The sequence below is a fragment of the Myxine glutinosa genome, chromosome 3 (genome assembly GCF_964187855.1).
Source record: "Myxine glutinosa chromosome 3, kmMyxGlut1.1, whole genome shotgun sequence".
Classification (NCBI taxonomy): domain Eukaryota; kingdom Metazoa; phylum Chordata; class Myxini; order Myxiniformes; family Myxinidae; genus Myxine; species Myxine glutinosa.
In genome coordinates, this window is record NC_136263.1 from 133,049,907 (window position 1) to 133,076,943 (window position 27,037).

At 43.8% G+C, this 27,037-nt stretch overlaps 1 protein-coding gene across 2 annotated transcripts in view; it reads left to right on the plus strand.

The window, feature by feature from the left end:
• The window catches only part of LOC137423207 (myoferlin), a 213,775-nt gene that overhangs the window by 53,075 nt on the left and 133,663 nt on the right, over window positions 1–27,037 (plus strand). For both annotated transcript variants that reach the window (XM_068110102.2, XM_068110103.2), the window contains exons 5-13: window positions 2,548–2,659; window positions 13,029–13,150; window positions 13,415–13,549; window positions 13,921–13,983; window positions 18,504–18,554; window positions 18,927–18,957; window positions 19,459–19,574; window positions 19,886–20,009; window positions 26,013–26,116. In XM_068110102.2, coding sequence (XP_067966203.2) covers window positions 2,548–2,659; window positions 13,029–13,150; window positions 13,415–13,549; window positions 13,921–13,983; window positions 18,504–18,554; window positions 18,927–18,957; window positions 19,459–19,574; window positions 19,886–20,009; window positions 26,013–26,116 — 858 coding nt within the window. The remainder of the gene's footprint in view (window positions 1–2,547; window positions 2,660–13,028; window positions 13,151–13,414; window positions 13,550–13,920; window positions 13,984–18,503; window positions 18,555–18,926; window positions 18,958–19,458; window positions 19,575–19,885; window positions 20,010–26,012; window positions 26,117–27,037) is intronic.

A 27,037-nucleotide genomic window follows, 5' to 3' on the forward strand; every position in this document is an offset into this window, starting at 1 on the left:
GCTTGGACTAGTATACGCACTCCCTGAGGGCATGAAGGGACATATGTATGTTATCATCTGGTGTATATAGATTACAGGACATCTATCTCGGGTCCATTAGTCTGTGGGGTACAAAAGCATATAATGCCTCGATAACTTCAGGTTTCCTCCCTTTCAGTTTAGTGTTAAACAGCAGTAGTGATTGTTTAAGAAGTTAATTGTATGTGTTTGTGATTTATATATTTTTATTTTACTTCTGGTAGGGGTGCCCCCACGTAACACCATGATACGATACGCTATTTATACAAATTGACATGATGTTTGTAAAAGGAGGAAAACCCCCTTTGGGATAGGGAATATTATTGGTTTTGTCATAACATTATTATGCTATTATTAGTGTTGCTATTACTTTTGTTTTTGGAAGATGCATTGGAAAAATGCCACGATTAGCTATATTAACATGGTTATACACATAAACTCGGATTTTCTCCAAGGTTGTAAATCCCTTTAGGGAGTTTGGTGTGGGGGGTGGGGGGAGGGGTGATGTTGTACAAGTAACAACTGAATGTATAATGCTCAAAAACAGAGACCGACACCAAATTGCGTATTTTAATATGATGATGGATTGATGGCAAAATCACTTGGAGAGAGGTGGGCAAGGAAAGTGGAGGTGTGTGAATCATTAATTTTTTCCCTTCACATGTAAGGCTCATGGAAGAGTAAGGTATACCTGACAGAGACAAACATCAAGTGAATGAACGAACAGGAATAGAGTCCAAGATGGAATGTAGGAAACATTGAAGCTGGCAAGTAAAATGGTTCAGTTAGTGTTTCGTTCCCCATCAAATTCACACGTTTCCAACTTCCCTTTGTATCTTCTTCCTTTTATCCGTCTCCGACCAGACCCTCCCCATGACCATCTCTACATACCATGCAGGTTAGAAAGCACTGATTAGTATCGAGAGTTCTGGGAGTGAAATTGGCATCGAAGAGGTTAGCAAAATGGCCTTTTCCTGTGCTTTAACTCTGCAAACTGGTGAGTTAATGCATTCGCCTGAGAAAAAGCAACAATGAAGTGAAAAATAATTATTATTCTATAACCCTGCTTTGTAAGATATCAAATCAAAAATATTACAGAAAATGCGTTGTAATGACTGGAGAGTAAACTAAGAGAAAGTTGTTACACTCGTTGAACAAGCAATGTCGAAGCAACCGCACTTACCTTTTACCTCTTGAATGTCATCCAAAGCATCCTGCCATTGAAAGTTTTAAATACCAAGTTGTTACTTTCGAACGTGACCGCAATTTTGATAGCCACGAGCGACTTTGTAATGATTTGGATAATAGCTTACTTTATAATAAATAGGATTGTTGTCGGGAGGAACTGAATTTATCATTCACTTTTGAAATTAACACTTATTCTTTGGTGATCACAGAAACTCTAACATTTTGAGGTCACATATTGCAATTTGAGGGTGTTTTCTGCTAATGAAAAAAAAGTTTTCTCTGACTTACAAGCCGAGGCTTGCATTCATGTTCTGCTGGTGCATTTTAAGTTTATAAGGAAAGTATATATTTCAGGTTTTTGTGGAATAACTGGTTTGGTCTTCAGTGTTGGCCATAGGGCATGACTAAAGTGAGAGTGATCTTTTTTTTTTCTTTTTTTTTTCAATATTCTTGACTGCTTGCGTGCTACCAGTTTTCACACTGCTAGTTTTATAAAGCATTGCAGGAACTTTTACATTCAAGGTGCAGAGGGCACACCCTGTGAATAACCGTCTAAAAATTTCCATTCCAGACTCTGCCTAAATGTCAAAGAAAATGCAACTTTTTATTTAAAATCTTTTTTACTCCATTGGTCTGTTCGGAATCATCAAAATGAAGACACGATGAATTTTTATTTCAAAATGATTCCATTGCTGATGTACCAAATACGTTCAGCATGTAATACCTTATTCTGTGTCCAAATCCAGGTGTAAACGGATGGGAGGGAGGCTGGGGTGATGCCTGGAATTGCAGTTGGGGGAAGAGTTGTAGGGGAAGCAAAAGCAAGAAGATATTGGTATAAGGAAGAGTGTGGGGAAATTTCAGAAGGGCTGAGAGAAGTGTAAGGTGGTTGTGAGATAAGTAGGAAGGGTAGAGAAGGCCACATGTATCCTGGTAAGAAGCACTGGAAGGGGTTAAAATTATCATTTTGATTAAATAATAAATAGAAACCCATTCACATTTTCCTTGGCAAGTAGCATTGTTCATTTAAATTTTGCTCATTAAATTAACAGTATTGAGTTGTCTATAAATTGGTACACTCCAGGTTCAAGGTTGCATGATGCAATTAATGGTGCTCAGAATGTGGTCATTTGAATTTCTTAAAGGTGAAATTTGTTTGAGACTTATAAATTGCTTTAAAATCATTCCAAAAACTTGTGAAACCCTAAATTCAGTTGTAATGACTACAAACCACTTCAATTAGATTATGGTGCCCTGGATAATATTTCCCTGCAAGTTCCCAATAATCCCAATGATTATGCTCTGAGGGTGAGACAAACTCGTCTTTGTATTGTTTTTCAGGCTACTCTCATTATAGAAGTGACATATAACCCACCCCCTGGCATGGAAGGCCCAAATGCAGAAGTTGGCGGAGTCTCCTCCACCCCTGGAGAAGGAGCGCAAGATGGTTCAGGTGAAATTGAGCCAAAAGGGCGTATAGAATTCCTACTGTCAGATTTTGTGCAATCAAAATCAAATAAAAGTTGCTCATTAAAACGACTCGAGGAAAAAATAACAATTAGTATTTGTAGGATGTTTGATTTATAGATGTTATTGAGACGTTCAAGAAAATAACTTTCCAGCAGGTTTTATTTTTCCATTGATCTTTCGATTGTTGATTACAATGTATAGTCATTTATTCTTTGCTTGAGATTACAACCTCTTTTGTTTTGTTTTTGGTTTTCCAGTAATGTTAATGTATGTGCTATTCTTTGTCATTTTCTTGGAAATGAGGCCTGCTAAGAATTTGCAGGTAGAAGTACAGAAAAAGAATAAAGAAATGTTAGGCATCTTTCTTTTTCTGTCTGTCTCAGACATCGAAACCATCCTAACATTTCTACACTTTTTTGTATACTTAGTCTAGGCTCGTGTAAGAACTAATACATGAAATGTATGATAAAGGGAGTGGGAGGCAAGAAGAGGGGGAGAGAGAGGGAAGCATGCCAACAGTAGAGAACAGAAACTTCAGGAGATCTGTGAAAGGGTAAGGGAGAGGGGTGGGGCGGGGTACAATGTACATGGGATAAACAAGATTTACACCACAGGGATCTTCAGGAAAGAAAACAGGGAATTTGAAGTTGTGTTTGGGGGTGCATTAACGGAGGCAAAAAATATCATGGTTTTGGATGGGGGAAGATATAATTCTGACCGTGATGGTAGTGAACAGCAGTTTTGAAGACATGGAGGGAGGAGAGGGATTGAAGAGAATGTGGGAGTTTGTTCCGGAGGCGGGAAAAAGGAGGAATGAAAGAGTGAAGGTGAGCCGAGAGTCTTGATTTTGGCAGTTTAACCATAAGAGGGTTGCTGCCAGATCTTGTGCATCCTGCAGGAATATTTGGGGGACAGAGCACAGTCAGAGAAGGGTGTGCAAAGCCCGAAAGGAGTCGGTAGAAGATAGAACCACCTGCAGGGAGAAAGTGAAAGGCCTTCAGAATCGGCTTCATTTTGGGAGATACCAATGATCCTAAAAGCCTAGATTTCTACAGCGTGAAGCCGATCTAATTATGAGGCAGGAGCACCAGCCCACAAGAGAACCCATTCCTCCATCCTCCATCACCAGCCCATCCTTCCATCAAGCTGCGGATGAAAGCGTTGTATGTGGTGAGGAGCTCAGTAGGCAGAGGAAGGACTTTACATGACTGAGGATGCCAAGTCAGCGACCGGCTTTGGAAGCCAACTTGGAAATGTGGTTTTCCCTGGAAATATCATGGCAGATAGTAAGACCCAAAAGCTTGAGTGACATCTTCTTCACGAGGGTTGTTGATTAAGTAGATGGGAGGGTTTTCCAGACGGTCTTTTCAGAGGGACAAGGTAATAGTGCGACATTTGTTAGGATTGAAAGATATGTTCCACGTGTATGACCAGCTTGTAATTTAATCCAAGTCTGCAGAGTAAAGAGGCTGCTGCCTGCTGATCGGAGGGATGAGAGGTGGAGCAGCAGAGTGGAGTCATCAGCGACGAGATAGAGAGGATTTTCCCAACGAGTCAGAGATCATTTATGAAGACCAGAAAAAGCACAGGGCCCAGAATACTGCCTTGAGGAACTCCAGCCTGGACAGGAAGGGGAGATGAGATAATTGCATTCAGGGCCACACGTTGACTGCGACCAGAGAGGAAGTCCGCAAGCCATGCATGGAGATTTCCATGGATACCATCGGAGGAGAGTTTGGTGAGCATGGTGGGGTGCCAAACCATATCGAAGGCACGAGATATGTCAAGGGAGACAGCTCTGATTTCCTGTTTGGCATTGAAGACCTCCATCCATTGTTGAGACAGCAGAAGCAGCATGTCCAGAGTAGAATGACCTGGTCTGAACCCAAATTGATGATCAGAGATCAAGCCATTGGAGAAGAGGAAGGATTTGATATCAGACGTGATGACCGATTCCATGACCTTGCTGATGATTGGGAGCAGGCTGATTGGTCTGTAGTTGGAAGGATCTGTTTTTGCACCTTTTTTGTCTAAATCGGTAATGTTAGCTAATTTCCAAGCAGATGGCATATGACCTTGAGCAAAAGAGTATGAAGAGAACAGAGAGCGGCAGAGCTGGATTTTAGGAACTGTGGTCTGATGCCATCTAGTCCAGTTGCAGAATCGGATTTTAGCTTTGACAACCTTCTCCACCTTGTCGGAAGAGAAGGACAGAGTCCAGGAGCAGCTGGGTTTGACTGGGTAAGGTGGGTTCAGAGACACATGGGTTAGAGACACAAGATTTTGAAGCAAACACAGTTGAGGCGTTTAACCTTTTCAATGGCTGTCAGCTGTGTGGCTGTTTGTGGTAAGGGATGGGATGGAAGGGGAACAAACACCAGAAACATACTTAAACAGGTGCCACAAGGATTTGCTGTATTCAATTCGCCATTGTCGATTCACCATATTTTTGCAGAATTTTTTTTTACTCGTGCTGAGCTTTTATGACTTTTTCTGTTCAACTCTTTTACACGTTTTGATACCAATTTTTTTTTTTATTGTATCTGCAGTTTCCGTGGAATCTGCTTATTTCTCTCCCACCACCCCTACCCCGCCCCCGGCTTTGAGAAGATCCAGCATAACCCGGCCTGATTAGGGTTAACACCACTTTGCATTCCATTGTATGTGCTCTCAAATATCTGCACAAATTTACTTGGGATACCATGTTTTTGTAGTATACATCAAATTGATTTTCTGTGTGTACTCTTCATTTCTATGCCGTCCAGGCCGAGCCTATCATCAAACCTGTAAAATATCACAATCGCCATGCTCTACCTTAACGCTTTTAATTCAGTGTGAAACATAAACAAACCAATTGTTAGGAAGACCATCAAATATCGAAAGCATAGGCGTTACGGGTCTTCGAACAACACAGTACATATACAGTCGGCCTTAGGCTTCATGCCTTCATGCCATATCTACAGGCTGCTCTGGACAAATTAGTCCAGTTTTCTTTATACAGTAGTATCGTTTTCGTAATAACGTTAATAACAATATAGTAAATATAATCGTAACACTGCAATCCCTTTGTCGTGACTGCAACACTTTTGTATTGAAGCGGTGTATGGTGGTCATTGTTGACTCAAAACGTATAGAACTAGAACGGGCACTCGGTAGAGCGCATACCTTCGCCGCAGCTACTGTTCTGTACTTGGTAAAAATACGATTTTGACCTTTTCGTGACCTTGACCTTGACCTTTGACCCGATTGCTCCCAAAATCTAATCAAATGTGTCCCGTATAATAACCAATCATCCCACCAAATTTCATGCAATTCGGTTGAATACTTTTTGAGTTATGCGAATAACATACACACACACACACAGACATACAAATAAATACACAGCGATCAAAACATAACCTTCCGCTTTTGCGAAGGTAATAAACCAGTGTCTCAATGCAATCTCTTCACTTCCATGGTGACAGCCGCTTAGAGACTGAGATTACTTCAAAATAATTTAATACTTACATTATTTGCTAACTGGTATCTCCACCCAGGTCATACTATTGAAGGAGCTGTGGCTCCCACGTCGATCGAAAGAATGGACGCGACAAAAAGCTTGAATTCATCTGAGCTGCTTTATTAGAATCAAACACTCAGGCACTCTGGGAAAAACGTTTTACGGTCGGCAATATATATCTATTCCGCCAGGGGGTTTGCCCAGGCCTGGCGCCAGGGGGCGTGGCCCCGCGGGCCGGCTGCGGCCTGGCAAGCCGAGGGCGAGCCTGCCCGGGCGTCCCGACCGAGGCCTGGCAAGTCGAGCGCGGGCCTGCCCGGGCGTCCTGGACGAGCCCGGCCTGGTGATCGCTCCGCGTCCTTGATAGGTGCAAGGCGATTGTGTAACCCCAGCGGCAGCCGCTACACACGTCCCCCCAGAATCGACTTGCACCGACAGGGTCAACTTGAGGGGGGTCCTGATGACCCGGCCGAAGCGACCCCTGGTGGGTCGTGGGAGGGGGTCCGGTGAGGTGGTGGGCGGTCGAGTGGGGGGCACCGTGGACGGGGGGCGGCCTCGCCGCGGCGGGAGGGCCACCCGTGGTGGGTGGTCGACGTCCACGTGCGCCGGCTTGAGGCGGTCCACTGCAATCCGGTCCGACCTGCCGCCGATGTCGATGACGAACGACTTGTCGTCCCGTCGCAGCACCCGGAAGGGCCCGTCGTACGGCGGCTGGAGTGGCCGCCGATGTGCGTCGTGACGCACAAAAACATACTCCGCGGTGCGGAGTGCTGGGGGGACGTAGGACTGGGGGTCACCGTGGTGGGATGTCGGCACGGGGGCAAACCGTCGGGCGGCCTCCTGGAGGTCCGAGCGCTGGCGAGCTGCGGACCAGGGGCTGGTAGCGTCGGGCACGAATTCGCCCGGGACGCGTAGCACCTGGCCATAGACCAGCTCGGCGGTGGATGCCTGGAGGTCCTCCTTGGGGGCCGTGCGAAGGCCCAAAAGGACCCACGGCAGCCGGTCGGCCCAACCGCCGTCTTGAAGGCCGGCCATGAGCGCGGCCTTCATGGAGCGGTGGAATCGCTCGCACAACCCGTTTGCTTGGGGGTGGTAGGCCGTAGTACGGTGGAGCTTGACCCCCAGGTTGCGGGCGACCGCGCCCCACAGCTCGGAGGTGAACTGTGGTCCGCGGTCTGACGAGATGTCCGCCGGTGCGCCGAAGCGGGCGACCCAGGTGGCGATGAAGGCCTGCGCCACGTCGGCGGTGGTGGTGGAGACGAGGGGAATGGCCTCCGGCCACCTGGTGGTCCTGTCCACCATGGTGAGCAGGTGTGTGAACCCTCGTGATGGGGGAAGGGGGCCCACCAGATCCACGTTGACGTGGTCGAAACGTCGTTCGGGCACGGTGAAAGGTGCCAGCGGGGCCTGGGTGTGTCGGTGGACCTTGGCCCGTTGGCAGGCGGTGCAGGCGCTGGTCCAATCGCGGACGTCCCGACGAAGGCCGTGCCAGACGAAACGCGCCGACACCAGCTTCTGGGAAGCTTTCCGGCCCGGGTGGGAAAGGCCGTGGAGGGAGGCGAAGATGCGGCGTTGCCAGGTGACGGGCACGATGGGGCGAGGCCGGCCTTGGGAGACGTCGCAGAGCAGGACAGTGTCCGCGCAGGGGATGTCGGCCAGGCGGAGGCCCGTGTCCGCCGCCCGGAGGGCTTGCACCGTGGTGTCGGTGGTTTGGTCCGCCGCCATGAGCGCAAAATCCACGCCCAGGTGGACCGCGTTCGCGCTGGCCCGGGAAAGACAGTCGGCCACGGCGTTGTTTTTGCCGGCGACGTGCCGGATGTCCGTGGTAAACTCCGACACGGCGGAGAGGTGGCGCTGTTGGCGGGCCGACCATGGCTCCGTGACCTTGGCCATGGCGTAAACCAACGGCTTGTGGTCGACGAACGCCGTGAAAGGTCGGCCCTCCAGGAGGTGGCGGAAATGGCGGACGGCCAGGTGTAGACCGAGGAGCTCCCGGTCAAACGTGCTGTATTTGAGCTCGTTCGGCCGGAGCTGCCGGCTGAAAAAAGCGAGTGGCTGCCAAACCCCGTTCACCCATTGCTCATGTACGGCGCCCACCGCGTAGTCGGAGGCATCCGTGGTGAGGGCGATGGGAGCGTTGAGCACCGGGTGAGCGAGCAGTGTTGCGTCGGCGAGGGCCCGCTTTGAGCTTTGGAAGGCCGCATCCATTGCTGCGGACCAGGCAATGTCGTGCTTGGCCGGCTTGCCCCGGAGGGCTTCGTAGAGGGGCCGCATGAGTTGAGCAGCGCGGGGCACGAAGCGGTGATAAAAATTCACCATTCCCAGGAATTCCTGCAGGGCCTTTATGGTGCGGGGACGCGGGAAAGTGGTGATGGCCTCGACCTTGGCTGGCAGCGGCACAGCCCCGCTCCTGGTGATGTGGTGGCCCAAAAAATCAACGGCCGTCGTGCCGAAGTGGCATTTGGCCGGGTTGACGATGAGGCCGTGCTCGCTGAGGCGCCCGAACAGTGTTCGGAGGTGGAGGAGGTGCTCGGCCCGGGACGTGCTGGCGACGAGGATGTCGTCCAGGTAAACGAAAAGGAACGGCAGGTCACGCAGCACGCCGTCCATCAAGCGCTGGAACGCCTGAGCCGCGTTCTTGAGACCAAACGGCATCCGCAAGAACTCGAATAAGCCGAACGGCGTGATGACTGCCGTTTTAGGGACGTCGGCCGCCCTGACAGGTACCTGGTGATATCCCCGTATGAGATCAATTTTTGAAAAAATGACCCGTCCCGCCAGACGGGCGGAGAAGTCTTGGATATGCGGGATCGGGTACCTGTCGGGTGTTGTAGCGTCATTAAGACGGCGGTAGTCGCCACACGGGCGCCATCCACCCCCCGGCTTTGGCACGATGTGCAGTGGCGAGGCCCACGCGCTATCGGAGCGCCGCACGATGCCGAGGTGCTCCAACGCGTCGAATTCGGCCTTCGCAACGGCAAGCTTGGCTGGGTCGAGGCGGCGGGCCCTGGCGTAGACCGGCGGGCCCGTGGTTGGTATGTGGTGCTCGATCCCATGCCGTACTGCGACGGCCGAAAACGTCGGCCGCGTGAGGGCCGGGAACTCCGCGAGCAGGCGAGCAAACTCGTTCGCCGCCGGGACGGTGCATGCCAGCTCGGTCGGCGCGGAGCTGCTCAATGTGCATACCAGGGAGCTGAAGGTTTCAGCGTTGATTAAACGACGCCGTTGGACGTCCACCAGCAATCCGTGTGCGCAGAGGAAGTCGGCGCCGAGCAGAGCCATGGGCACGTTGGCGGTTACAAACGTCCAAGCGAAGCGTTGGCCGCCGAAGCAGAGGGTGACGTTGCGCGGGCCGAAGGTGCGGATAGTCGATCCGTTGGCCGCAACCAAGGAGGGGCCGCAAACCGCGGATTGCCTGTCCTGGTCAGAGGCGGGCATGACGCTCACTTGGGCGCCGGTGTCGCACAGGAAGCGCCGTCCGGACGCTTTATCCGTGATGAACAGTAAGTTGCCCGTGTGACTGTGGCCGGCGTTCATGGCAGGTAATGAACGCCGGCCTGGCCGTTTCCCGACCCGCCGAAGGTGCACGGGGGTCGGCATGTCCGGGCCTTCTGTCCGAACCTGGCATGATAGGAACACCACGCTTGGTCGGGTGGAGGCTTCGGACGTCGTGCTGAACGTGGTCGGCTCGGTATAGCGGCCGCCAATTGCGTCGGCAGTTCGGCCGTCGAACGCGCCGGGTGCTCGGGCGCCATGGATGGTGCATCAGGCGGCGGCGGGTCCCATGTCGCCGCTGCGATGCGCTGTCCCGCGGCGGAGATTTTGTCGGCTTCTCTGGCAAGGGCCCGGGGATCTGTGATCGTCGTGCTTGCCAGGGCGAGGCGTACCGGGTTAGGCAGCTGACGGAGGAACAGCTCCCGGAACAGGAATGCCGGAGAGTGCTCGCCGAGCAGCGAAAGCATGTAGTCCATTCGCTCGGAAGGGCGCGTGTCGCCGAGCTCCGGCAAATCGAGCAGGCGCCGTGCGCGTTCCGCCGCTGGGAGGGCGAAAGCATCGAGGAGAAGCTTCTTAATCGCGCCGTATTTGTCCGCGGCTGGCGGTCTCTCGAGGAGGCTCAGGGCGCGGGCTGCGGTGGCTGAACCGAGCGCAGCGACCACGTGGTGGAAGCGGGTGTCGTCCGCCGTGATGCCTCGCAGGGCGAACAGGGACTCCGCTTGTGCGAACCAAACCGCCGCGTGAGCCTCCCAGAAGGTAGGCAGTTTAAGGGCGACTGCCATGTCCATGTCGATAGGTCACCAATGAAGGAGCTGTGGCTCCCACGTCGATCGAAAGAATGGACGCGACAAAAAGCTTGAATTCATCTGAGCTGCTTTATTAGAATCAAACACTCAGGCACTCTGGGAAAAACGTTTTACGGTCGGCAATATATATCTATTCCGCCAGGGGGTTTGCCCAGGCCTGGCGCCAGGGGGCGTGGCCCCGCGGGCCGGCTGCGGCCTGGCAAGCCGAGGGCGAGCCTGCCCGGGCGTCCCGACCGAGGCCTGGCAAGTCGAGCGCGGGCCTGCCCGGGCGTCCTGGACGAGCCCGGCCTGGTGATCGCTCCGCGTCCTTGATAGGTGCAAGGCGATTGTGTAACCCCAGCGGCAGCCGCTACACTATCCTCTTTAACTAAAGTGTCAAACAAGTCCGGCTACGCCGCTGTTAGACTTTTGGTCTTGTTTTTGAATGATCTTTATTTTCTAACCCCTGCTTGCTCCTCTTAAGGTTCCTTATACATACAGAGCATCATTTAATATCCATAGTCGAATCACTTTAAAGACTTCCTGGTGCAAACAAAAGTGCAATGCCTCTCCAATTATTATAGTCTATAAGATCACCTTGTGGGGAGATTTTTGTAACCATTCCCTTCTTCCAGTCCTTATGTTTTATTTTTTTAAATCCTTGCTTCCAGGTAAGATTAGATTTTCAGTATGTTTTCCATGTGTTGTCCACCAGCTTTTTTCATCTCTGCTGATTTAATATCTACCCCTGGTGATTTACTCTATCATAATGTACTCCATCATTTTATTTAGCCTTGGGCCAAAATGTCCAAAATTGTTCTTTCATCTCATTGTCTGGAGGCTGTTTCTGCCGGTTCAGTCTTTGCATCTATACATGCTCTCTTCTCCCTTCATTCATTTCATTCAACTTGTTTATCTTTTCCATGTTGGTTTGACTGGAGCTCTGTTTTCTTAGCCTCGACATTTGACCCTCCACCTTTTGTTTGAATTCTTTCGATTAGATTTCATGTTTAATGAACAAATCCAATCATCGTTCTTCCTCTTCCTTCGTTTCAGGTTGGAGTGAGCAACTTGAATTTAAACCCCCAATGATTCCCACACGTGTTCAATAACCCCTATTTTGAAATATAATGCACACCATACATTTACTTTCTTTGCATAAACATTTAAACTTGTTCTCCACGCAAAATACTCTGCAATAGCAAACCAAATAGTAACGTCTAGCAACATTGTCGATACGTTGTGGATTTGTGGGATATTGCCTGCGGCACAGATATTTGGACACACCCAGCTTTGGCCACACCTAGCTCTTGGGCTCTCAGGCCTTCTTTGCGTCACCCCTTGTGGTGTGGTTTTGATCCCCATGGCTGTTCACAGCAAATTTTGGGTGTGTGAGTGAGATCTGATGTACTTGTTTATTCATTGGCACCAGGTCTCACTGTTTGCTATATTAGAGAGTGGTTGTTGTCAGGCTGCAGTTTCGACATGATAAACAAATTGATGTGCCCATGTGTTTCTTTGAACAGCTTTCAATATTTGGTTTCAAGTGGTGGCAGAAAGACCGGTCTGTCTAGTTGAGCGTAAATGCAGCAGTGATGGGCGTAACGTGACAAAATAAGCACAATGAAAAGCATTTTTATGCAGTTGGAAGTAACATAAGTTGAGCACAGTGGAAATGCAATTAATATTTTAACACCGAGTCAATCAGTAGGTTATATAAATTTTGTTAAGTTAACCCATGCTGACTATCTTTAGTGTAACTTGTCCAAATGGTTCCTCATATCCCTAATAAATGTCTCCAATACCTTCCCCACTACTAAAGTTGTGCTTCTTCATTGCTTCTCTCGTATTATTCTTGAATAATGGTTTTACATTTGCTGCTCTCCAATATTCTGGTCTCCATCCTGACTGCAATGAGCTATTAAAGATATTGCTTAATATTTCAGCTCTGCTTTGCTACCTCCTTTTAATACTCGAGGATGGTCCAAGATTTTCTGGTCCAAGAACATTATCTTCCCTTAGCCCTCCACTCTGTCTCATTAACCTCCAAGATGGATCCTCTTTTATGATGTTGTATCTACTCTATTCTTGTGTAAATTATGAAACACAATAATGAATATACCTGCAATCAACTTTCATCACCAACCTGGCTTGGTACATTAAACGGAAACGGAGAATTGGAAGATTGTAATCGGAAGAGTTTGAGAGTTGAGAAATGTTGAGGAAGACTGAGAAGAAGGTCTATTTGGCCGCAAGCTTGTCGAAAATAAAAGATCGTCCTGAAGCCTGAAGTGTATCCATCTTGTCCACTCCAAGCATGTCTGCTTTGCATCCTATCTTAGTCTGTTACATCCTGATCCGTTCAGTGTACTAACTCTTACACAAGCCTCAACTATCTATACAAAAAAGTACATCACCGGAAAAACCCAAACCTTTGCACATTACTCTGTTTATTGTCCCATATACAGTACTGATAATTTATTTTTGGCCAATGTACCATATATATATAATGACTTGAATGAAATTTATTGGAGGAAAGAACATGGTAGTAATATTCGATTTTAATTTTTTTTCAGGTGGTATCGAAGGAGGTTCTGCGGGTAGTTTGGTTATTCCCAGTCAGTCGGCCAGTGGCGCAGGAGCTAACCAACGCGTAAAAGGTCACCGGAATCTGCATGATAAAGAACAGGATCTGCAGGTAAGTTTTATTTTATTTTTAATTATAAATGCCACCAACTTTTTAATTCCAGCACATTGCTAAGGCAGAATGTATTGGTGAATAATGAGGTTGTGGTTTGAAAACATGGTGTTCTTTTAAAAGTATGACTTTGTTGGGTTAAGGAGGTTATCTGAAGCAAAATATTAGCTTAAGCTTGATCTAAAGAACATTGAATGTAATTAATTTATTATAACTGAAAGGCCTCCTCTGCTGTTGTGGTATTGTCCATCTTCACTTATTTAGGTTCGTGTTCGGATAATAGAAGGGAGACAACTTCAAGGTGGAGGCGAAAACATGAAGCCAGTGGTGACAGTGACTGTTGGCACAAAAACGAAAAGGACTCGGATCAAAAAAAGCACCAACCCAATCTTTGATGAGGTATGGGTTTTGTGATGGTAAAATATTTTTGAATATTCCAATTCTGCATACCTGATACAAATCATCAAATGTTAATCATTACCCTTTTGTATTTTCAGTCTTTAATTTCAAGCAATACTAACTACAAAATTCTGTTGGTACAACTTTGTTGGTTGCTATTGATTTGGGTGTCAAAATACTCAATCCCAGTGAGGTTAAAAAAAAAAAGAAGTTCTCACCTGACACTGAAGTCTAACTTATTGCAGCTGAATGTGAAGATTTTACATTGAAAAACATTTATGGTGCTTCTTGGTGCAACGCAACAAAGAAAATGTGAAATTATTGATGTGTGTTTGCATATACCGGTACTTGTCTGCAATTATTCTCTGCAGGTTCTCTACTTCAACTTCTTCATGAAACCTTCTGAACTCTTTGATGACAAAGTTTGCATGACGGTAAGTTTGATTTTATTTTTACTTTTGTGTGTTTGTGAACAGGATATCTCAAAAAGTTGTGGATGAAATATGATTGTCAGGTTGGGTGTGTGACAAGGAAGGTTTGATTCAATTTTGGTGAAGATTCGAATCTGGATCCGGATGCAAAGCTTAATTAAAAATTTTTAAAAGTGATTCTTCACCATTGAGTGATGGGACCAAAAACGATATATAGCATGATATTTCTAAAATTTGTGGATGAGTTATGACAAAACTTGGTGGATGAGTTGGGTAAGTGACACGAACAAGCTGATGAGATTTTGGTTCAGGTCTGAATCAATATCTGACCTATCGGTGGGATACAAAACTGAAACTGTTCAGCCTGACTGAGGTATGCGCTCTACCGAGTGCCCTTCTAGTTTATTTTGGAATTGTCTAGATAATAACTTCTGCATTGTAACTGTACAGATGGATGCGAAAGTAATATAGCACAAATTATTGATAGTTGAATGAAAAACCTGTAATGGTGTCCTTTATTAGGGGGAACAAGCCTTCCAGAATGCTACCCTATTACTTTCGTTCAGATTATTATTGTTGTTATTATTATTGTTGTTATTATTATTGTTGTTATTATTATTGTTATTATTATTATTGTTATTAGTACAAGTATTGTTATACTTAACACCATTTTCACTTTTAATCTTATAATTTTCTCTGCATCCACTTCACCAATTGATGTGAAGCTTTCAACATAGAAGCGACTACCCGTGGTTATTAATTTTTTTCATTGACAACTCTGATCTCATAGGTCACGTGGTGTCAGCCATATTGGATTTCGGGGAAAAACTTTCAACATCCTCTCTGAAACCACTCAACGAAAAATATTGAAACTTGACATGGTATTAACTCCCCATGGGGAATAAATCCTGTCAATGATGACTCATCGGTGCCCTGGTTGGGCAGTAATAATTGGATTAGTATAAATCCTTATCCCATCAATATGAAAAACCATTTGTGTGATTTACTTCCCAATTTGAGTTACGTTTTAAATTTATGACATTGATGACGTGGTCGAGGAGCCATATTGGATTGAAAAGAAAAGTTTATTATACATTTTTAAAGAAAGAAAGGCGCTTCCAACCGGAAAGTAAAACTAGATCTGCTCTGCAAATTTGAGCAAATAAGCAAGAGCAGATCCCGGTATTGACATTTCACCCACTTCAGAGCAGGCTTCCTCAGGAAAATAGACCACGAGCCCTAGCATGTACCAGGTTTTTATTCACCATGTTGCCATTTCCGTTCACGGTCAGATGGACGAGGTTTTTTTTTTGTTTGTTTTTTTTTTTTTTTTTTTTGCAAACCTCAAGCATATAAACGTCAAAGCACATCATTGATGGGCTGCTCTGCCCTCTTTTTTTTATGCATCCGCCGACAAAGTCGCCGGAGGCATTATGTTTTCGGGTTGTACATACGCCTTACGTACGGGCTAAACCTCGGTTTTCTCAGCAACCATATGTCCGATTGAGACGAAACTTTCAATGTAGGAGTGACACCCATGCAGAATGTTTTTATGATAATTGTGACGTCATAGGTTACGTGGTATTGCAGTCATCTTGGATGAAAAGAAAATAATAAAAAAATTATTTCTTGGAAACTGCTGAATGGAAAAATTTGAGACTTGGTACATTGTCAAGTACTCCCAATGGGGAACAAAAGCATGCTAATGATGACATAGGTGAAGTGGTATACCAGCCAAAAATATTTTAATCGAATTCCTTATCCTAAAAATCTAAAAATGCATGCACATGATCTATGACCCATTTGTATTGAATATTAAATTTACGACATCATAGGTCACATGGTTTGGCAGCCATTTTGGATTTAAGGAAAATATTAAATAATTATATCTCTGAAACCGCTAACCCTATCGATGCGAAATTTTACAAATATCTAACAGCACTGTTGCATATAGTTTGAAAATGATGATGTCATAGGTCACATGGTTTGGCAGCCATCTTGGATAGAAAAACGAACCTTATCCAAGCAACACAAAACTTCACAAACGTGATCAACTACCCATACATATGCAGAGTGATGGCATCTACCCGTTGCAGGACTATGCGGAGGCATATTGGCGACAGTCGCATTGCTTTGTGATCTGCTGTTTTATAAGTGTGTGAGCATGTATGTGCAGTTGTTGTTGTTGGTGCTGTTGTTGTTTCCAGGGCATGGACATGGATGTATTCATGCCTTGAGGTGTGGGTTGTGTGATTGTTGGAGTTTCCATTGGGTGTTGCACACTCACGGGTGTGGTATTTGGGATTGAGTGTTGTTGTTTGTTGCTCACCTTATCCCGCTGTTTGTACCATCCTGTTTTTGCCATTTGGATGAGAGGTGTGTACTGTGTGAGCATGTCCACCATCTCCCCAGTTATACAACCCTCTCGGCTCTTCACATCCCATGCTTCTAGTATCAATTTGTGTCATTTGTTGGACGTCATGTCTAGGAAACGGGTCCCATCAAAGTCAAATTTGTGGCCAGATTGCAGGAAATGACGTATTATGGCTGACCTTTCCCAGCCAAACTGCACTATCATGTTAATCTAGCCTTTATTTGAAATTTCACCAATGTAGAGTTGGTCACAGTCTTTGCATGATGAATGGTAAACTACTCCTGATTTGTCACCAGTTGATATTGTGTCCTTCATATTTGAAATGACATTGCAGATGTGTAGAGGCTTGTAGGCTACACACCAATCCATACGCTACATACTATCTTGCCCATCCTTTGGGAAAGGTCCAGGTAGTACAGCAGTACGCAGTGCTCAAGCGTGTCTGGCTCCTTCCATTCTGTCTGTTTTGGTTCTTTCAGGGTATGGAGTATGCTTTTGTTATCCTAATTTTTGAGCAAGACTTTAATCTGATTTATTTAATTGCATCAGCTTTGGAAGATGACACAGTCCATGCCTGAGCTGACAAGGCCCGTGCTCCACTACGTTTGTGGGAGATTGGGTTGCAGGAATTGGTCTAGTCATCTGCTGGTGTGGGTTGGTTTCCTGTAGACCGACATCTTTAGGTAGCCACCAGGCTTACGGTGTACCTCCACATACAAAAAGACAAATTTGCTTTTTTTTTTTTTTCATTTCAATTGTAAAACTAATGCTGGGAATACCTGGCCAAGTTGCCCAAGTGGGTGGTCTACCATGTATGTACGCACAATGGCAAAACCTGTTCCAGTATCGTGGGAGCCAATTGTCATGGGACTCAAATATCTTTTGTTCAAGTTCCTCCATCACCAACTTAGCCACAACACCAGAAACCAGTGATTCTATAGCTGTGCCAAATATTTGTCGATAGTTTGTACCATCGTAAATGAAGGTTGTGATATTTAGACACATCTCTAGCAGACAAATAAAGTCCTCAGGTGTTAAGTGGCTGTTTTGACAAGCCATTTTCGAATCGATAGAATGTTTCAATTGATCAACCCATGATCCCAAACAATCCTTTACTGCCACTGCCCTGCCCTTGTCTGCTGGTGCAAAGATCAGGTCTTTCCTGTTTTTCAGACTTTTTAGCTCTGTTAGTTTGTTTGCGCTGTTAGTAGAGCCTTTAGCTCTGTTACTGAGATTAGGGGCACTCTTCTTTCTTTAAATAAATAAATACATAAATTATATATATATATATATATATATATATATATATATATATATATATATATGTCAACTACCCATGGGGAAGATAGTTCGATAATTAAAATGTCATTCGTGTTTTGGCAGCCATGTTGGATTGGATATAAAACCTTTGGGGAAAAAAAAAAAAAAAAAAAAAAACCTCCTGTCAAACCGCTCAACCAATTGATGTGAAACTTTGTATGTCATTGACAACCTGTGGGAATAAAAGTTTGATAAGTAAATTTTATAGGTCACGTGGTGTGGCAGCAGCATTTATACAAGCCACCTGCAAAAAATTGCTTCTCTTGAACTGCTTAATGGATCATTGCGCAACTACAAATGTATGATCAATCAGCCACGAGGAGTAACATTTGATAAGTATTATATCATCGGTAATGTGGCCTGGGCAGCCATGTTGGATTTGAAGTGAAAACGTTTAGAAAATAATTTTCTCTGAAACTACTTGACCAATGATACGACACTTCAAATATATGATTCACTACCCTATTGTGAAAAAGGTTTCTTACATACGACGTCATAGGTCACATGGTCTGGCAATGATGTTGGATAGAAGCGAAAACCTTTTTAAAAACCTTCTTTGAAACTGCTTAACCAATAACAGTGAGAAGGATTGGGCCAAGGCATAACAGTAGTTATACAAGTGCCGGTGTAGTTTTTGTTTTTATAAAGGTCTTGATTTCCAGTAATTCTGTGAAGCTGATTTTCAAGCTGAATAGGAAGTAATCATTTGTTGTTCCAAAAAAAAAAATTTTTTGGAGCAAATACAAGCCCAAGATGTGTTTTAATATTTTAATACTCTTCTGGATCATTGAACGATATAAATATCAAATTATTGTTTGTTTTAAAACAGGTTTTGAATTCTGTTAATGCAAGACAAGATGCAGAAATTGGAACATTTAAGGTAATATTTTGCTTTTCTCTTTTTTGCAATATTTGGAATTATTTCTTCAATTATACAAGCCACCTTGATAAAGCAGCAACAATTTATTATTGTGTATAGCTTTTAAATCATGGTTTTACATGTGCAATTTGGCAAATTTGTACACAGTAAAAAAAGGCCTAGAGGTATTTAAGCATAATATTACATGTTGGACAAGGACATTGAGACAATGAATGGTATGGAACACAAAATGCCATCCCAAATCTCATTGAATTTGACTCGTTTTTCCCTGATGAATTTGCCAAACTTCTATTTTGTGTTTACATCTTTGTATTTTGTTTTATCTTTTAATGTTTGCCAGAATAAATATTAATCAACATCATATCTTGACAGATCGATGTTGGTTCTGTTTACAGTGAACGACGTGAGTACCTTTTGCCTTTTCTTCATTGTTTTGAGGCTAGTGAAGGGGCAGTTGGCATATATTATGAAACATCTATATTATATTCTCCGTAGGTGAATCTGAGTCTGTCCGGGGGTGTGGCCTCCTCCGTTGAGGGAGTAGCTCCACCCATTCTGGAAGAGGCTTCAAAAACAAATATCTGGGTGGGGGGGGAGGAGACTGGGTTGGGGGGGGGGGGAGAGGGGAGAGAAGAGACTGGGGGGGGGGGGGCTTTTGAACTTTTGCTTTTGATAGCTTTTGATAACAAAGCTTGATAACAAAGCTTTGATAACAAAGCTTTTGCTTTTTATAGCAAAATAACAGTATTGTATGGTACATCATCTTTGGGGTTTAAAAAAAATTAAAAGCCAGCTGTCATTACAATAACAAATTCGGGAAAAGTGAAAACAATTTAAAATGGTTTGGGAAGTCATTGCCTCTCACTTTCAAGCCAGCACAGAGATGTATTTGTTTCCTATGCAGGACATGCATTCATTAGAAAGTGGGTCCTCCTGTCTGACTCTGATGAGTCGACTATGGTGGCACGTGGATTTCTCAAGGTCACTCTTATGGTGCTTGCCACCGGAGATGAAGCTCCAGTGAGTGGCATTTTGTTTTTTATTCCATGTAATCATAGATTATTTCAAGTCAATATTGATGTAGAGCCTTGTAAACTAATGTATTCGGAATATTTTCTTGGATACAAAATAGAATGTCTTGGGACAGGTAAAAATGAAGAACGTTTTGGTCAAATGTATTGATTATTTGACTTTCTGCAATTAGGTTTCACCATTTTTCTTTAAATGCAGTCAATTAAAAAGTTGTGCGAATGCCTTGGAGTACTGGTACCAGTTTATCTAAAGCTCTGAAAAACATTTTCTTACAATTCTGCATCTTCATATATCATCAGGCAGAACGCAAGCTAAAAAAGAAGGACGAAGATGTTGAAAGCAACGTTTTGTGGCCAGCAGGTGTCTCCATGAGGTCCCTTGTGTTCACAGTGCGGCTTTACCGGGCTGAAGACATTCCCCAGAGTGAGAAATGGTTCACACTATCATAAAAGTTGATTTGTAACTATGAATTGCTACATTTGATGCCTTTTGCATAAGAAATGACTTTGCTAAGCTGGCGATAAATTTACTGTTTCAAGCTTTTGTCTTCATGAGTCACATAATGATGGTGTATATTCGGCAAATCGTATTGACACTGATGTGGCATTTCGTCTGCCATTCAATTGAGGATGTGGCGTATTATAACTGTAATCTTAAAGGTAAAATGAAGTATTTTGATAAAATCAACAACAACAAATGAACAGAAGAGTTAAAAAAAAAAATCTTGAAAATTGGAATATCAAAGCAGTGGGATCAGCTTCATTTAAATATTCTGGTTTTTACCCCCAGTACATTTTGAGGCTGATAAAAAAAAAATAGCATTGACAACTTCAAGCAGGCAATTGCCAGTGGTGCATATCTTTGTGATCAAACCGTTGGCTTTTTTATTTTTTATAAAAGAGGCTTATTGAAGAGCAAGTTTGAACTGACTGTGGAGTAGTGGGCCAACAATTGGGTATAATCAGCAAGGGAATGAACAGACAGGAAAGGAAGTGAGAAGAAGAAACACTGATACCAGGAAGTAAGAGGGTTAGGTTAGGAAGAGTAAGTGGGGGTAATAAAGATCATTGGTCAAGATGGGGGATGGTGCAAAGTGAAGGTACACTGCCTGCTTCAAGATGTGGAGGGAAGATCGTGAAGTGTGAAAAAGCAGCAAATTGAAGGAGGTTCCGTAGATGAGATGATTCGATTATCTGCATCTGCTGAACAGGATCTATATATCTATTATATATATATATATATATATATATATATATATATATATATATATATATATATATATATATATATATTGTTACGGATTCGTCACTTCCGTCGTTGTGGTTTTCATCCACTGTAAGCAATTTTGGTTCCATGTACTATTATTGTTATCGTTTAAGTGAAATGGAGATAACTGCTTTCAAAAGGTAAAAAAATTAGTGTTTTAAAAGAAACCGGAAACCGGATCGGGGGGACCGGAAGAAGAAGAAGAGCAAGAAAAAAGCGGAGCAAGTGAGGTCGGGAAGAAAAGCCGAGCTGCTTTGAGGTCTCGAGGAGACTGGCGAACGGGGGTCACGAGCGAACTTTGTGTTTCCTGGGAAAGGGATTCCTGCGACAGAATTGTGATCGCTGTGACAGATAAACCTGCGTGACAGGTTTTGTGGTTGATTCCGAAGAGAATCATTGGAGAGCAGGTACGCCTCTAGTACGGGCCTGTCGGCCATTTTGCCTCGCTCCCGCTATTTCGCATCGCTCCAGCCTTTTCACCTCGCTCCAACACATTTCAAATCTGGCTTCCAAAGCCAGTCACCGACTGGGCATCCTCCGTCGTGCGAAGTCCTTCCTTGGCACACCTGAGCTCCTCACCACATACAAGGCTTTCATCCGCAGCTCAATGAAATACTGCTCTCCCCTCTGGGCTGGTGCTCCTGCCTCACACCTAGCTCGTCTTCATGCTGTTGAAACCAAAGCGTTATAACACGGTATATACAGTCACGCAGTATATACAGTCACGGGTAAAAGTAAGTACACCCCATGTAAAGTGTTGACTTTTTCAACATATTTCAACACACAGCTATTTGTTCTTCATTTCAACAATATTGATAGATAAAGGTGATATAATATAACAAATATCATGAAACATTTACATTTTGTAGTCCATTGTATAATTTAAATAAACATAAATGCAAATTTCGCATGGGGAAAAAGTAAGTACACCCCAACATTTAACACTACTTCAAATACCTAAAATTAGAATCAGGTGCACCAGCTCAGGTGCAAATGATTAGAACATCGTCAGAGAGGATCATGGAGGAACCTGTCTTACTTAAACCTCAGACATTTAGTTTGGTTTGCTCTTTGTTGTTGAAGTGTGCGGCGTCACCATGCCTAGATCAAAATAACTCTGAGGCCTTCAGAAAGAAGGTTATAGATGCCTACGAGTCTGGGAAGGGATTTAAAAAGATCTCCAAACAATTTGAAATCAATCATTCGACTGTCCGGAAGATCATCTACAAGTGGAGAAGCTTCCAAACAACTGCCAACTTGTTCAGGCCAGGCCGCTCCAGCAAGTTCAGCCCGAGAGCAGACCGCAAGATGCTGAAAGAGGTCTCTGAGAACCCCAGAATATCATCACGGGACCTACATGTAGCTCTTGCCACAGTTGATGACAAAGTGCACGAGTCTACCATTAGAAAGAGGCTGCACAAATTTGATCTACATGGGAGGTGTGCCAGGGGGAAACCTTTGCTGTCCAGAAAGAACATCAGGCCAAGACTAAAGTTTGCCAATGACCACCTAGGCAAAGACCAGCGCTTCTGGAACAATGTGCTCTGGACAGAAGAGTCAAAGGTAGAGCTATTTGGCCACAGTACCAGAAGACATGTTTGGTGAAAACCAAAGACAGCATTTGACCACAAGAACCTGATACCAACTGTAAAGCATGGTGGTAGAAATATTATGGGGGCAGCTTTGCTGCATCAGGGCCTGGGCAGCTCACCATCATAGAATCCACTATGAATTCTTCATTGTACCAGAGGGTGCTTGAGGATAATGTGAGGCCATCTGTCAGAAAGTTGAAGCTCAACCGAAGGTGGACCTTGCAACATGACAATGACCCTAAACATACCAGTAAATCCACCAAGGAATGGCTGAAAAGAAAGAAATGGAGGGTTCTGGAATGGCCAGGTCAAAGCCCAGATCTAAATCCCATCGAGATGTTGGGGGATTTGAAACGAGCTGTGCATGCAAGAAACCCCTCAAACATCGCACAGCTGAAAGAATTCTGCATGAAGGAGTGGGCAAAAATTTCTCCTGGTTGATGTCAGAGACTGGTAGACAGTTATAAGAAACACCTACTTGAGGTTGTTTCTGCCAAAGGGGGCAATACCACCTATTAGAGCCAAAGGTGTACTTACTTTTTCCACATGCGAAATTTGCATTTATGTTTATTTAAATTATACAATGGACTACAAAATGTAAATGTTTCATGATATTTGTTATATTATATCACCTTCCTCTGTCAATATTGTTGAAATGAAGATCAAATAGCTGTATGTTGAAATATGTTGAAAAAGTCAAAACTTTACATGGGGTGTACTTACTTTTTCATGTGACTGTGTGTGTATATATATATATATATATATATATATATATAATATATATACATATATATATATATATACTTGAATGGCTGCCGCTCCTGCTGATGTCAACATCAGTCAGCGATAAATAACGGAGTTGAGGTTTGCAAGCAGCCTGGATTTTTGTGAGGTTTTTTGTTGGTTTTTTTGTATACAGAATCGAGGCTCATGTAAGAGCTAACACATTGAACATCAAAACATGCACAGACACATAAAACATACAATGAAGTAAGCGGGAGAGAGAGGGAAGCACACAAGCACAACAACAGTAGAGAACAAGGATGTCGGTAGGTCTGTGGAAGGGGGAGGGCTGGGGGAGGCGGGAGGGGCACATGGTGGATAAACAATAAAGCAAATTAACACTACTAGGAATTTCACTACTGGGAATTTCAGGAAAGAAGTTGGGGATTGAAAAAGGTGGATTTGGGGTGTTTTAACAGGGGTAGAAAAGATCAAGGTTTTGGATGGGGGAAGATAAGAAATGGTGGTGAACAGCTGTTTTAAAGACCTGGAGGAAGGAGAGGGATTGAAGAGAGCGTGGGAGTTTGTTCCAGAGGCGGGAGAAAAGAGGAATGAACGTGAGCAGAGAGTCTTGATTTTGGCAGTTTTTACCAGAAGAGGGTTGCTGGCAGATCTTGTGCATCCTGCAGGAATATTTGGGGGACAGAGCACAGACAGAGCAAGGGGAGCTAGGCTGGAGAGCAGTCTGTAGAAGACAAAGTTCACCAACCTGCCTGCGGTGAGAGAGGTCCTCAGAATCAGCTTAATTGCGGGAGATACCAATGATTGTGACAGCTTTGGTTTCTACAGCGTGATGCTGAGCTAGGTGTGAGGCAGGAGCACCAGCCCAGAGGGGAGAGCAGTTAATCTGGAGGTGGTTGGGGTTAGAGGACTGAAACCAGAGTTACCAATATCATAAAACTGGCAATTAAAAATAAAGTAATCTGTGATGTGAAAGTATCAGTGAACATGTATGGATATAAAAATTGATGTAGCAAAGCATGTTTGCAGTGGGCATCAAGCTGGTGGTTGGTGCATGACAATCAACATGGCTTGGGACCCTTCTTACTACATGTCACCAAATGCCTCTCAACTGCCCCCAAATTAGCCACATCCAACTTGTTTTGTCTGATATAACTTGGTGTCTGCTGCCCATAGTTACCACAGATATTTTTCATGCAAGGGGTGGGGGTGGGGGTGGGGGTTGGTGAGTGAGCAAAATAACATGGGGCAGTGGGTAAACAAATACAAAATGGAGTTGAAGGCAAATGGTAATGTGATGCATCTGCAAGAACATGCAGATGCATCACATCACCATGTAGATAAATTAAGGATGAAGGGTGAGGAATACGTTAAAAGTGTCGAGGTGCTTATAACGGTGACATATATTGTATGACACGTGTGGGAAATAACTTTCTCTGACCCTGTGTGTTATTAATACAACACATTGAGAAATGTGAATATTATGACACAAATCTTTTTTCTGCAATAAAAGTCTTTATTTTATTTTGATTAAATTATATTCTTGAACACTGTAGAACACAAATCGCCTTTTTCCCTCTTTCAAATCCCTTCCATTTTGCAGTACTTGGTCGTGTTAAATATGGTGACATATAAGACGCTGCATAAACATTGGTAAACGCCCGGAATTTTTTTTATACAACCTTTAAAATCTTTATTTTATTTCAACTTAATTATGTCCTTGAACACTGCGTGGGGTGAGGTTTTTCTTTCAATGAACACAGGTTACCCTCGCCAGAAGAGAGGGTATTGCGTTTGTCCATTTGTTTGTCCGCACAGAATAAATATGATTTTCTCTGCAACCGTTGGTCCGATTGACAGGAAATTTTCAGCATAGGTGCAATTCCACCTGTAGAATTTTTTTAAATGAAATTATAACGTCATAGGTCACGTGGTTCGGGCGCCATCTTGGAAAAACCGAAAAATTTTGCACCTCTATCTCTGAAAGTGCTGAATAGAAAAAATTGAGACATTGCTCATTGTAAAGAACTCTCCATGGGGAATAAAATATGTTAATGATGTCATAGGTGCCTCCATTATGACGTCATAATTTGATAAGTACAAAACTTCATCCGATCAAGATGAAATTTCTTGAGCATCATGTCGGCATAAACTAGTGGAGAAAAAAAAATAATGTCATCGGTCATGTGGTTTGGCAGCCATTTGGGAAAAACCGAAAAACTTTGCACCTCTATCTCCAAAAACGCTGAATATAAAAAAAAATTGAGACATGGCTCATTGTAAAGAACTCTCCATGGGGAATAAAATATGTTAATGATGTCATAGGTGCCTCCATTATGACGTCATAATTCGGCAAGTACAAAACTTCATCCGATCAAGATGAAATTTCTTGAGCATAATCTAGGAATAAATTAGTTTAGAAAAAAAATAATGGTCATCGGTCACGTGGTTCGGCCGCCATATTTGTTTTGACACAAAAGCCTTAAAAACCACTGCAAATACATCCTGGTGAGGGTTTGCAATCTCTGATTGCTCTTTCTTGTTTTAGTTGGTTTTATTATCGTCTTGTAATTTTATTTCTACTCTGGTTAAGAAATTTGAACCTCATCCCTTTAGATGAGGTGTGCAAATCTTCAAAAAATTTCAAAATGGCATTAAAATGTTTGCTTTTGTTAATCCCTGGGTCTATGCCAATGACTTTGTTTTATTTTGTTGGCCAGGGCTCTGTGTTGGTCTTTAAAGGTAATAATTGTAGGATCTTGAAACCATAAATGAATGTATGATAGTACCTGTTTCATAGTATTTCATTATCATTGTTTTACAGTGGACAATACCATGATGCAAGGGGTCAAGAGCTTCTTTGGCAGAGAGTCGAAAAAAAAGAACATGGTTGACCCCTTTGTGCAATTTGATTTTGCTGGCAAGACGGTAAATATATGTATACTATATGTGTGTGTGTATGTGTATGTGTGTGTTTGTGTTTGTATTAAATATAAATTTTCCTTCGTGGGTGTCGAAGTGTTTTAGGCACCCACAAAGAATAGAAAAAAACAAAAATTGAGTTCTTCAAAATGTAAACAAAATTAGAACATCACCGGGCAACGTCGGGTAAGCCTGGCCTTGTACCTTGTCCTACGCTCTGATATACCTCACCCCTCGCCACCACCCCTTCCCTTGTACCTTGTCTTTCTCTCCATTTCTGAAACTACAGTACCTGCCATTCTCCTTCTGCCAAATAGACATTTTATCATCTAAATCCCATCCTCCCCTGCTCTCCTCCCAATCCCACACTGATATCACTGCCTGACACTCAACCGAGCTTCCTGTCCAGCCCTCCCGAATTGGACACTTGTTCGTCACTAAATGCACCTCTTGGGTTAAGATGCTATAGATGGTGATCATGATGAACAATGAAGGGAGAAGTGAATGAATTGATTTTATTGTTTAACTCTTTAATGTATTTTCCAATCTTTGTTTTTAACATATTTCAGCTCATCATTGGTAATGTCATCATTAACTAATCTTCATCTTAGCTTGAATAATGATGTGAGTAGGCCTAAATGAATTTTAACTGTAAACTTTGCTCTAAGAAGTGTAGGAGTACACTTTGATTTTGGCCTGAAGGGTGGCGGTAGTTTGACATTGAAATAGTGTTTATTGATGTCAAATATCAAGGACTTTCATAAAACGACGAATAAACAAGAGTGGGTGGTGTTGGTGATTGTTGACGTTGACATTTGCTATATTTTACCTATAAAATTTAATGTTCGTTGGAGTTTGTTGAATAATTTAATGTTATTGTAACTTTGGTAAAATGGAATCCTGTATGAATTGAATCCTTCATGCAAA